General features: G+C 44.4%; 1 protein-coding gene across 1 annotated transcript in view; it reads left to right on the top strand.

Annotated features, from left to right (window-relative positions):
- Positions 1-10,655, top strand: part of LOC121293851 (SAP30 binding protein) — a 75,136-nt gene extending 64,481 nt beyond the window's left edge. Inside the window, exons 6-11 of the mRNA XM_041217255.1 lie at positions 4,728-4,819; positions 6,627-6,687; positions 7,437-7,488; positions 7,617-7,675; positions 9,670-9,754; positions 9,890-10,655. Of these exons, the coding sequence (XP_041073189.1) occupies positions 4,728-4,819; positions 6,627-6,687; positions 7,437-7,488; positions 7,617-7,675; positions 9,670-9,754; positions 9,890-10,071 (531 nt within the window). The 3' untranslated portion in view covers positions 10,072-10,655. The remainder of the gene's footprint in view (positions 1-4,727; positions 4,820-6,626; positions 6,688-7,436; positions 7,489-7,616; positions 7,676-9,669; positions 9,755-9,889) is intronic.
- The last annotated feature ends 1,547 nt before the right edge of the window (positions 10,656-12,202 follow it).

Raw genomic sequence — 12,202 nt, 5'->3', positions numbered from 1 at the left:
TGAAAACTTAATTCCCAAATACCTTTCCTGTCCAAATTTCCTCCTTTCCCCTAAGGCCCAATCCCAGCAAGTCTGCTGGCAATATCTGTGCCTGATGACCATTCCTGTTGTGTGAGCCGGGATAGTGAGTGTCAGTGAGCTGCCTTAACTAGGAGGGAACATCACAGCTCAGTTCAAACCAGATTGATGCCACCATCAAACAACACCATTAACTCCAATATAGTCACATCACTCAACAGCTGAAACTGGTAGGAGAATTGGATTGGCCGTGATCTTATTTGATCCAGTTTTCTGATGTACTTCTCCTTGCCTGACCCTCTTCATGTCAGGGAGTTACTGTACAGGATCAGGAGTGGGAATTCCGGCTGATTTTGTACCCCCATGCCCCAGCTGTCTTGCATTGTGACTCCGAGGCCAGGTAGAATGTCCTAGTATTGAACAATTGAATTCTGCTGACTCAGCACAGATGGAGGGGGTTTGGACTTGGGACTTTCTATAGCCCTGAAGATGAACAAAATCACAGATGGAACCTGATAACCAGTAACCTGATTCTCCACTGCGTCTTCAGTTGGCTGGGCCCTAAGCTCTGAAATTCTCTCTCTAAACCTTCTGCCTACTCCTTTAAGAACCTCCTTCAAACCTACCTCTTTGGCTGAGCTTTTGGTCATCTGTCCAAATATTCTTTTTGTAACTTTGTAAATTTGTTTTTTTATTCGTTCATGAGATGTGGGTGTCACTGGCTAGGTCAGCATTTATCAACCATCACTAATTTCCCTTGTGTTCAGAGCATTTAAGAGTCAACCACATTGCTGTGGGTCTGGAGTCCCATGTAGGCCGGACCAGATAAGGATAGCAGATTTCCTTCCCTAAAGGGCATTAGTGAACCAGATGGGTTTTTCCAATAATCGGCAATTTTTTCATGGTCATCATCAGACTTTTAATTGCAGATTTTTTATTGAATTGAATTCAATTCAATATCACCATCTTCCATGGTGGGATTTGAACCCAGGGTGCCCAGAGCATTACCCTGGGTCTCTGGAATACTAGTCCACTAGTGGGGGAGGAGCATTTTAGTGATAGTGAACACAACATGGTACAGTTTAAATTTGTTATGGACAAAGATATAGACAAGTTGCAAAAAAAATGTTTTGTATTGAGGGAGAGTGGATTTTAGTAAAATAAGGCAGGATCTGGCCAAGGTAGACTGGGAACAGTTACTTGTGGGAAGTCTACGAGGAGCAGTGGGGGGTATTCAAAAAGGAAATAGGGAGGGTACAGGCTCAACATGTTCCCTCTAGGGTAATAGGAAGGAGTAACAAGCTCAGAGAACCATGGATGACCAGAGATATTCAGGATATGATGAGAAGGAAAAGAGAGGCTTTTAGCGGGTACAAGGGAAGCAAATCAGCAGAGGCATTAGTGGAGTACAGAAAGTGCAGGGTGGAGCTTAAGAAAGCAATTAGGAGAGCAAAGAGGGGTTATGAGAAAGCTCTGGCTGGTAAAAGTAGGGAAAATCCCAAGATATTCTGTGAGTATATTAATGGGAAGAGGATAACCAGGGAAAGAGTAGGGCCCACAAGGAGCCATGGGGGCAATCTATGGGTGGAGCCAGAAGACATCGCTAGAGTGTTGAATGAATACTTCACATCTGTCTCCACCCAAGAGAATGAGGATGAAGGTATCGAACTCTGGGAGAGAGACTGCAAGGTTCTAAAGCAAATTGATACAGGGAGTGACAAGGTATTGGAGGTGTTGGCAGGCTTAAGTGGACAAATCTCCAGGTCCAGATGATTTATGTCCCAGACTGGTGAGGGAGGCAAGGGAGGAGATCGCAGGGGCAAGTTTTTAATTCCTCTCTGGCCATGGGGGAGGTACCAGAGGACTGGAGAACAGCTAATGTGGTTCTGCTATTTAAGAAGGGTTTTAGAGATAAGCCAGGGAACTCCAGACCAGTGAGTCTCACGTCAGTGGTAGGGAAACTATTGGAGAAAACTCTGAAGAAGAGAATCTATCTCCACTAGGAGAGGCAAGATTTGCTCAGGGATAGTCAGCATGGCTTTGTCAGATGGAGGTCACGCCTAACAAATTTGATTGAATTTTTTGAGGAGGTGACCAGGTGTGTAGATGAGGGTAGTGCAGTTGATGTAGTTTAAATGGATGTCTGCAAAGCCCTTGACAAGGTCCCACATGGGAGACTTATAAAGAAGGCAAATGCACATGGGATACAGGGTAATTTGATAAGGTGGATTCAAAATTGGCTTAGTTGTAGGAGACAGAGGGTGATGACAGAAGGATGCTTTAGTGACTGGCAGCCAATGTCCCGTGGTATGCCACCGGGATCTGTGCTGGGTCCCCTATTATTTGTCATTTATATAAACGACATAGATGACTGTGTGGTAGGTAGGATTAATAAGTTTGCGGATGACACAAAGATTGGTCAGCTGGTTAACAGTGAGGTTGAGTATCTGGGGCTACAGGAAGATATAGATGGGATGGTCAAATGGGCAGATAAGTGGCAGATGGAATTTAACCCTGAAAAGTGTGAGGTGATACACTTTGGAAGAAGTAATTTGACAAGGAAGTATTCAATGAACGGCATGACACTAGGAAATTCTAGGGAACAAAGGGACCTTGGCGTGTGTGTCCGTAGATCTCTGAAGGCGGAGGGGCAAGTAAGTGGGGTGGTGAAAAAGGCATATGAACACTTGCCTTTATCAATCGAGGCATAGATTACAAAATTAGGGAGGTCATGTTGGAGTTGTGTTGAACCTTGGTGAGGCCACAGCTGGAATACTGTGTGCAATTCTGGTTGCCACATTGTAGGAAAGATATGATTGCACTGGAGGGGGTGCAGAGGAGATTCACCAGGATGTTGCCTGGGATGAAATGTTTAAGATATGAAGAGAGGTTGGATAGACTTGGCTTGTTTTTGTTGGAGCAGAGAAGACTGAGGGGTGACCTGATCGAGGTGTACAAGATTATGAGGGCCATGGACAGGGTAGATAGGGAGCAGCTGTTCCCCTTAGTTGAAGGGTCAGTCATGAGGGGGCATAAGTTCAAAGTGAGGGGCAGGAGGTTTAGGGAGATGTGAGGAAAAACATTTTAACCCAGAGGGTGGTGACGGTCTGGAATGCACTGCCTGGGAGGGTGGTGGAGGCGGATTGCCTCACATCCTTTACAAAGTACCTGGATGATTACTTGACACGTCATAATATTCAAGGCTATGGGCTAAGTGCTGGCAAATGGGATTAGGTAGGTAGGTCAGATGTTTCTCATGTGTGCAGACTCGATGGGCTGAAGGGCCTCTTCTGCACTGTGAGATTCTGTGATTCCCTTAGTGCCCTAAGTGTTTGATGTGTACTCCTGTGAAACTACTTTCAAGGTACTATATAAATGCAAGTTGTTGCTGTTGTTAATTCTTCTGATACTAACAAATTTTACAGCTACAGGCAGCTCAGATTGAAGTTTAAAGCTGCTATATGCAGGCGGTTTGGCATTGGGACTGCAGGCATACCGCACCCTTTTGTTAAATTAAAAAAAAATACAAGGAGCTGGTCCCATCGTTGTGGAACCTGCACAGACCAACTCCCCAGCAGAGAGAATACAGCCAGAGGGTTGGGGGGTATGATAGAAAGCTATTCTTGGAGTTCACGCTTCCTCCATCCCCCCCAAACATGATCATAAATCCTATAAACTATTAAAATACTTTGGGAGTGTCCGATTCATTTTCTCTGTCAGTGCTAAATAAACACACCCACAAGCTTGAGGCTGCAATGTTTATAGTGAGTAATAGCTTGGCCAGTAGTGAGGAATGTGTTAAGCAGGTGTGGGGAGCTCATATCTTTTTTCAACTGTGTGTAGACATGTCCTGTTGTCTCAAACCCCAGACCAAATTCTCTCATGTAGGAGATAGAGGCAGGCACTGGCCACCATCGCCCCCACCAACCAACCCCAACACACCTGTAGAATTAGAGCAAGAAGATAAGAGTTTAGTGCTGGAAGAGTTGCTACTAACCAGTATGGCTAGTGAGCACACCAATCTATGGTCTTCGTCTAATCCCACAACAAGACTGATTAGGAGTCAGGAGGGGGAGACTGCCATAGAACATCCTTCCCTAATTTGAGAATTACTTTCATTCAAAGAGATTGCTGGTGTGTTTGTCTGCTCCTTGCCCTTCAGTGCTGAACATTTAAAATGAGAATCTGTTTTCTATTTGCCACAGCTATAACTTTGACTATTGACTTCACTTCCACAACTGCTGCTCTCTCATTGTTCTCCAGCTTTCGGTGAAACATTGCAAGTGCCCTATGTGTCTCATGAGGGAAAGATTCCAAGCTGCACAATACTGAGCTGTTCCAATCAGGATGGTGCCTGCTTTGATCCCCATGTCTGGCTGATCTAAGCCACAACAGCAGTGTTGATACTGCTGTTGTTTATAATGGTCCTGGATTAAGGAGGTACAGAATCAGCCAGGGTTCATGTTCCTGATCATAGTGCAGTGGAAAGGGTGCTTGCTGGAAGGATATATAAGTGACTGTGAAACAAGGGTGTAATTAGAATTAGCTTTGATGCCCTTTGACCTTCAGTGAGGCAGAGAAGGCCCTGTCCCACAGTGAGGTCAGGTATTTCCCTGAAGAAAGCCTTGTGATTATACATAAAAACTCAGTGCTCTGATTACCTGTTGTATGTGGCTCACTGTTAGTTGTTTCATTCCATGTATTCACAGGAGAAAATTCAGAAGCTGTACGACAGAAAGCTGAATGAAGGCCTTGACATGAACAACATCATTCAGAGAAAAAAGGAGTTCCGCAACCCCAGGTTTGTGTAGTTGGACTGAATTCCGGTGTGTGCCTGACTCTGTTAGTTCAGACGGAATGAGGAGGGCTCATGTTATCTGACTGTGGTGTGGAGGAGGGGTTACTGCTATCTGACTGTGGTGAAGAGGAGAGGTTACTGATGTCTGACTATGGTGTGGAGGAGGGGTTACTGATGTCTGACTGTGGTGTGGAGGAGGGGTTACTGATGTCTGACTGTGGTGTGGAGGAGGGGTTACTGTTGTCTGACTGTGGTGTGGAGGAGGGGTTACTGTTGTCTGACTGTGGTGTGGAGGAGGGGTTACTGCTATCTGATTGGTATCAAGGAGGGGTTACTGCTATCTGACTGTGGTGAAGGGGAGAGGTTACTGATGTCTGACTATGGTTTGGAGGAGGGGTTACTGCCGTCTGACTGGTATCAAAGAGGGTTTACTGCTGTCTGACTGTGGTAAGGAGGACGGGATACTGTGTGTGACTGGTGTGGAGAAGGGGTTACTGCTATCTGACTGTGGTGTGGAGGAGGGTTTACCGCTGTCTGACTGTGGTTTGGAGGAGGGGTTACTGCTGTCTGACTGGTATCAAGGAGGGTTTACTGCTGTCTGACTGTGGTATGGAGGACGGGTTACAGCTGCCTGACTGTGGTGTGGAGAACGGGATATTGTGTCAGGCTGTGGTATGGAGGACAGGATACTGTGTCAGACTGTGGTGTGCAGGAGGGGTTACTGCTGTATGACTGGTGTCGAGGAGGGGTGACTGCTGTCTAACTGTGGTGTGGAGGAGGGGTTACTGCTGTCTGACTGTGGTGTCAAGGAGGAGTCACTGCTGTCTGACTGTGATATGGAGGAGGGGTACTGCTGTCCGACCGTGGTGTGGAGGAGGGGTTACTGTGGTCTGACTGTGGTTTGGAGGAGGCATTACTGCTGTCTGACTGTGGCTTGGAGGAGGGTTTACTGCTGTCTGACTGGTATCAAGGAGGGTTTACTGCTGTCTGACTGGTATCAAGGAGGGTTTACTGCTGTCTGACTGTTGTGTGGAGGAGGGGTTACTGCTGTGTGACTGTGGTGTGGCGGAGGGGTTATTACTGTCTCACCGTGGTGTGGCAGAGGGGTTATCACTGTCTGACTGGCATGGAGAAGTGGTTACTGCTGTCTGACTGTGGTGTGACGGAGGGGTTATGACTGTCTGGCTGTGGTGTGGCAGAGGCGTTATTACTGTTGGACTGTGGTGTGGAGGAGGGGTTATTACTATCTGACTGTGGTGTGGCAGAGGGGTTATTACTTTCTGACTGGTGTGGCGGAGGGGTTATTACTGCCTCACTGTGGTGTGGAGGAGGGGTTATTACTGTCTGACTGTGGTGTGGAGGAGTGGTTACTGCTGTCTGACTGTGGTGTGGCAGAGGGGTTACTACTGTCTGACTGTGGTGTGGAGGAGTGGCTACCACTGTCTGACTGTGGTGTAGAGAAGGAGATCACTGGTCTGGCTAGGGTTAGAGGAGTCAGTGCTGTCTGGCTGCAGTTTAGAGGAGAGGTTATTGCTGTATCATTGTGATTGAAAGGCAGGCTCACTGATGTCAGACTGAGATTTAGGAAAAGGGCCAATGTCTGACTTGGGTTCGGAGGAGAGGTCACTGTTTAACTCCAGTTTGGGGGGCCGCTGCTGTCTGACTCCAGTTGGGGATGGTCAATCTTGGGGAGAGTGAAGGGGAGTTGTTGTTGTACTGTAGTAGATACGTTGGTTTGTTTGATCTCTGTGTTGGCTGGTGTAAACTGTGTCTAAATAGCATCAATAACTTTCTGCTCTCTACTTTTCAGCATTTATGAAAAATTGATTCAGTTCTGTGGTATTGATGAACTCGGTACAAACTACCCAAAGGTACGTGTTTAGCTCTTCAGTACAAATACTGCTGGTAGTTTACGCTCTGCCTCAGATCCCTTCTATGACAAACACAGGTGATGGCTTACAGACCCTTAAAGCATGAAATAAACAAAGGTTAAAATGAGGAAGGAAAAGCTTTAAGATTGCTAGAGTAAGGAGCTTAGGGATTTGAGATGTTCCACAGTCCGCGGGTGTCGAGATGGAAGAACTAGAGTTGGAGGTAGTGTCATGCTTTCTTGATATTTAACCCAAGGGTGAGATAGAGGCTCAAATTCAGAAATTACAATTTATTAATATACACAAACCTGTCCAAGTTTGAAAAACAATGGATCAAATCTTAAACTTCACCCATCTCCACAGCACCCCCCAGCCCCCTCAACCCCCACACCCTGCTTCTTATCTTGTTCATAGCTGTATCCAAAGCATTGAAATAAACCAAGGAAGAGTCAGGAAAAGCTACTCCAAAAAAAGTGGAGAAAGATCCAAGTGAATGAGGTGTGTCTCAAGTCAGGTTCAGGGTTGTCACTGCATCCATTTGATGTTTTCTTAAAGTCCATTTTAGAAAACAATCATGTCTTTTTTTATTGTATACGCATCAAGTTGAGAGATTTTCTGGTCTGGTATCCAGAGTTCAGCATCATGAACAGTTGATATGGAGTAAAGCTCCTTCTACACTGCCCCATGGTGTCGGGGTGCAGTGTCCAGTGTATTATTCCAATTTATTTGACATGTGATTTTCTCCACAGGACATGTTTGATCCCCATGGATGGTCAGAGGACTCGTACTATGAGGCATTAGGTAATATTTTATTGGAAGCCATGGTGAGCACAGCCTCATCTGCACACATCTATCTAAAACATTTTCAGTATAATGACAGTGCCAAACTCTGGCCCATTCTCATATCCCATCCCCTTCTTCTCTTGCAGCCAAGGCCCAGAAAATAGAAATGGACAAAATAGAGAAAGCCAAGAAGGAACGAACAAAGGTGAGTAAAGCCCAGCCTGACCAGCACCACTGAAACTGTTGGTACAAGAAATGGCAACTGACCTTTCATTTCCTCGCCACAACAACATACCTTAATCACAATCTAAGTTCGCCCAGTTTCCCATATACTCCTGGGTTAAAACACTAGCCAGTGTAATACTAAGGTCCCAAACTTCATTGGCAACCTTCCATTATATCATCTATCGGGCTATTATACCACGGTAGGTGCATTAGTGTCCAATCCTATCCTCACCTGACATCCACACACTCACACTTCCCAGGAAGAATCACTAGATCGTCATCAGGAACTAGATGACTGGCTGATTTCCAACCCACACCCCAAACCAATATTACAAGTTCAAGCCATTGAATTAATAACATAAAGCTCTATCACAGATAGTGTTATCAAGATAGCTGAAGATTGGGAATTAACATATTTAAATGCAGTTGTTTTGGTCTTCTTTGTTTCTGAGCCTCCTTCCAAATGGCCCATAAAGTGTTTTTCCTTACTCCTCTAGAATAGCACAACACTAGACCTTGTCTTGAACTTTAACCATTGAGCAGAATAATGCAACACTAAAAGAACAAACAAGTAGTAGCTGTAATACAACCCATATTTTGCAGTTTTGCAGTTAAAATTTATTTCCATCCATTGTTTCATCTCCAACTTTTAGCCTATTTCGATCCCTTCCCCCCACCCCCACTAGGGCCATCTGTCACTTGTTCATCCTGCTTTCTACCCTTAATGTCACCATTAGCCCATCCTTTAGCTAATACCACCACTATCAACACCCCTTTGACCTTTTGTTTATGACATCTTTGGCAATCTCTCCTTTGCCTCCACCTATACCTCTATCCAGCTCCACCTGTCCCACCCCCATTAAACAGCTTATATTTCACCACATTCCTATTTCCCTTTAGTTCTGATGGAGAGTCATACAGACCCGAAACGTTAACTCTGTCTTCCTCTCCACAGATGCTGTCAGACCTGCTGAGTTTTTCCAGCAATTTTTGTTTTTGTTCCATATTTTGCAGTAGTTGTTGCTAGCTTCTCATGGTAGAGCAGATAAGTTTCCAATGACTGTGCTGAACTATGACTTAACTTGCAGATGGTTCCATAGTTAATGGGAAAAGAAAGAAAGGGGCATTTGTCTTGAAGCTTCAAAGGAAGTTCCCTAATTTGAAAGAAAGATAGTTTCTAAATCTTTTCAAACCTCCCTTAAAATTTTGTATCTTGGATCACTGTCATTGGTGAGTTATAACTCCCTATACTGCTATAGTGTCTGTCCTTGGCTTAAGATCTAGATAAGCCTTTGGTGCACAGCCAAGAAACTGTGTTTGGCAATTGCTTTTAAGACCCTATTCTACAAGAGGAGCAAAGCAATATGCCAAATCTCATTTAAAAATTAAAATAGTAAAAAAAACTATTTAACAAGAAACAAGTAACTACTATAACTGATAAACCACACATATTTTAAAGTAGAATGTTTTTTCTAAGCCTTTGAGCAGTTAAAATAATAAAAGATCGCTATTCTATGGACTGAACTATGTGTTTGTGATTAACTTTTAAATACTGGCAGTACCTCTACTGCAAAACCAAAATATCACGGAGCCTGGAAATCTGAAATAAAAGAAAATTCTGGAAATACTCAGCAGGTTAGGCATGCAATCCCTGACACCTGAAAGGAAGCAAAAACATTTTTGTTAAAATGCCAGATGTGGAGAGGCAAAGTGAGGTTGTTCCACAGAGCAGAGTTGAAGGGGGGCATGTATAAAAGGCAAAAGTCAACGAATGCACTTCAAAACCCTTCCCCCTCTCTGCCCTTAAACTATTACTATCCCCAACTGTATCTACCCCATGGTCTTGTATCTCTGTAATTTTCCTGCAAATTTGCTCTTCTCTATCTTTCCTCCTCACTAGTGATGTATAGAATACACCCAATAGGGTAATGGCACCTCTGTTGTTGTCTGATTTACTTCTTATCATTTTTTTAGATTGAATTTGTGACCCGAACAAAAACAGGAACCAACACCAGCTCTGGCACAGCAACCACAACCACAGCAAGCACGACCGTGGCAGGTAACTCATGGGGTGGAACAAATTACATATGGGGCAGGAGCTCACCATTTGGTGATGCCGTCAGCACTGCTGCTACTCCAGTGGAATGCAGGCAAACTTTCTCATAAATCTACCCTCTTGCCCTTCTCTTTGCAGATTCCCAGAAAAGGAAGAGTAAATGGGACTCCGCAGTGCCTGTGACGACAATAGCTCAGCCGACAATCATTACCACCACCGCTACGCTACCAGGAGTCGTCACGGTAACCACCAGTGCCACCGGGGCAAAAACCACAGTCATTTCCGCTGTGGGGACCATTGTGAAGAAAGCCAAGCAATGAGCTCAGGTCGAGAGTACTGTCTCTGGGTGGCTGCTGAGGATAAGCCCTCATGGGCCAAGTTTACATTCTAGAACTTTCTTTTTCCTACTTACTGCTACTGATTCTCATCTCTACAGCTGGCTCACAAACAGGTTGGAAGAATCCTTTACTGCCCAATTTAGGGTTCTTCATGACCCTTAAACGGTCAACCTAAAAAAAATTACGCATCCTTGATGAGTGGGAAACAGTGGCTGCAATTTCAATGCTGAAAGGATCTAAACTGTATATATAGTGACCTGTAACTTACCCTGTAAATTGGCTAGCTGGAGGAGATTGAGGGGTGGAATGGGTTGGGTGGGCAAGAGGGTGGAGATAGGGAAGGGGGAAGGTGAGGCAACAGGGCAGCTGGTGATCACAGGTCTGGAAATCAAGCCTACATGTTTGGATATTGATGGTGCTTTCTGTCTGTCTGATGCTGTAACCTGTTGCACTTGTGCTATAAAATGTGATCGAATGAACACACGCTGCACACTGATGTATGATTATAATGAAGCATTGTAAACTGCTGGCAGTGTAGAAGCACAAATAAAAGATTTTTACTTTCATGTTTATCTGAAACTGAACCCTGCTCCTTTGTACAAACCCTATAACATCTCTGTCAGGTGGCGGTTTTTGCCAGTTTTCTATATTCCTAATTACTAATCCTTGCTGGAATGTCATTGGAAGTTCTCCTATGCCACATCCGAGTATGAGTCGAGGCAGAGTGTTGGCAGGCTCTTTGATTCTGGTAGCCACGACAACTGAGTCCTCTCCTCATGCCTACTTCTACACAATTTCCAGCAGGGGTAATGAGATGGTGCAGGAAGCATGGCCTGAGTTTCTTTCTCCATCCTTAGCCTAGTGGCATTAAGGTGAACTGCACTGGCCTAAATCCTGCCCCAGGTGGGATCAGGTAACTTAGTACAAGTCAAGGATTTAACCTGGGACCACCTGGTCTGCGAGACTCCGTGCCACACGTGGAAATATAGGGATTGCTAGATGATAAAAGACCTAGGGTCATCTAGTTCATCTTCTACAATCCTGGTTGTCAGATCATACAGTGTTATAGAGTTACTGATTAACCACAGCAATCGATCTCTATCGATGAGCCTACAACAGATCCAGACATGAGTTGAGGAAACCCCAGTGAAGAGCTTTGGAAACCATAGGTCCAAAGTCACCTGTTCTTCCCAAGCAAGTACTCTCGTGACATATAATGTCTCAAATGACTCAGATACTGTATCTCAAAATAGCATTTACTGAAAAAACATCTATTAAAATTGGATCCTAATGTATCATTATTAACTTGGCCACCATCTCCCAAGGGAAAACAAAAACAGAATTACTGGAAAAACTCAGCAGGTCTGGCAGCATCGGCAGAGAAGAAAAGAGTTGACGTTTCGAGTCCTCATGACCCTTCAACAGAACAGAACAAATGTTCTGTTGAAGGGTCATGAGGACTCGAAATGTCAACTCTTCTCCGCCGATGCTGCCAGACCTGCTGAGTTTTTCCAGGTAATTCTGTTTTTGTTTTGGATTTCTAGCATCCGCAGTTTTTTGTTCTTATCTCCTAAGGGAGCCTGTTCCATAAGTTGACCTCTCACTCAGTGAAATATTGTTTTCACAGATTAGTTTTGAATTTACTTCACTTGTCCCATTCCCCCACTCTCCTGTGGCACTGATTTTTTTTTTCCCTTCAATTACTTATTCAGTTATCTTTTGAAAGCCCTGATTGACGTGGCTCCATCACACTCTTAGACTGTGCATTCCAGATCCTAACCACTCACTGCATGAAAAAAGAAGTTCCCTCATGTCGGTGATGTAGAAGTTCAGCCTTGATCTTATTGAAGAATGTAGTAGGCTTGACAGCTAAATGGCTTACTCCTTCTATTTCTTGTGTTCACTTTTCTAGGGGGGGAATACCCAATTTATATAATCAGTCGTCTTAATCTAATCCCTCCATCCCTTTTGATTATTCTGGTTGCTCTTTTGGTACTGCATTTCCTGAAGGAGCTATGAATATTTGAGATTTGATGTACATCTCCATGGGTAATAAACATCTGGAATAAAGCCCTTGTTTTATTGTTACTGATGCTGTGTAAAAAGGTGCTTG

Source organism: Carcharodon carcharias, chromosome 22 (assembly GCF_017639515.1).
Source record: "Carcharodon carcharias isolate sCarCar2 chromosome 22, sCarCar2.pri, whole genome shotgun sequence".
In the NCBI taxonomy this organism is placed as follows: Eukaryota; Metazoa; Chordata; class Chondrichthyes; order Lamniformes; family Lamnidae; genus Carcharodon; species Carcharodon carcharias.
The sequence above is the reverse complement of the archived record's forward strand: the minus strand, read 5'-3'. Positions and strand labels throughout refer to the sequence as shown.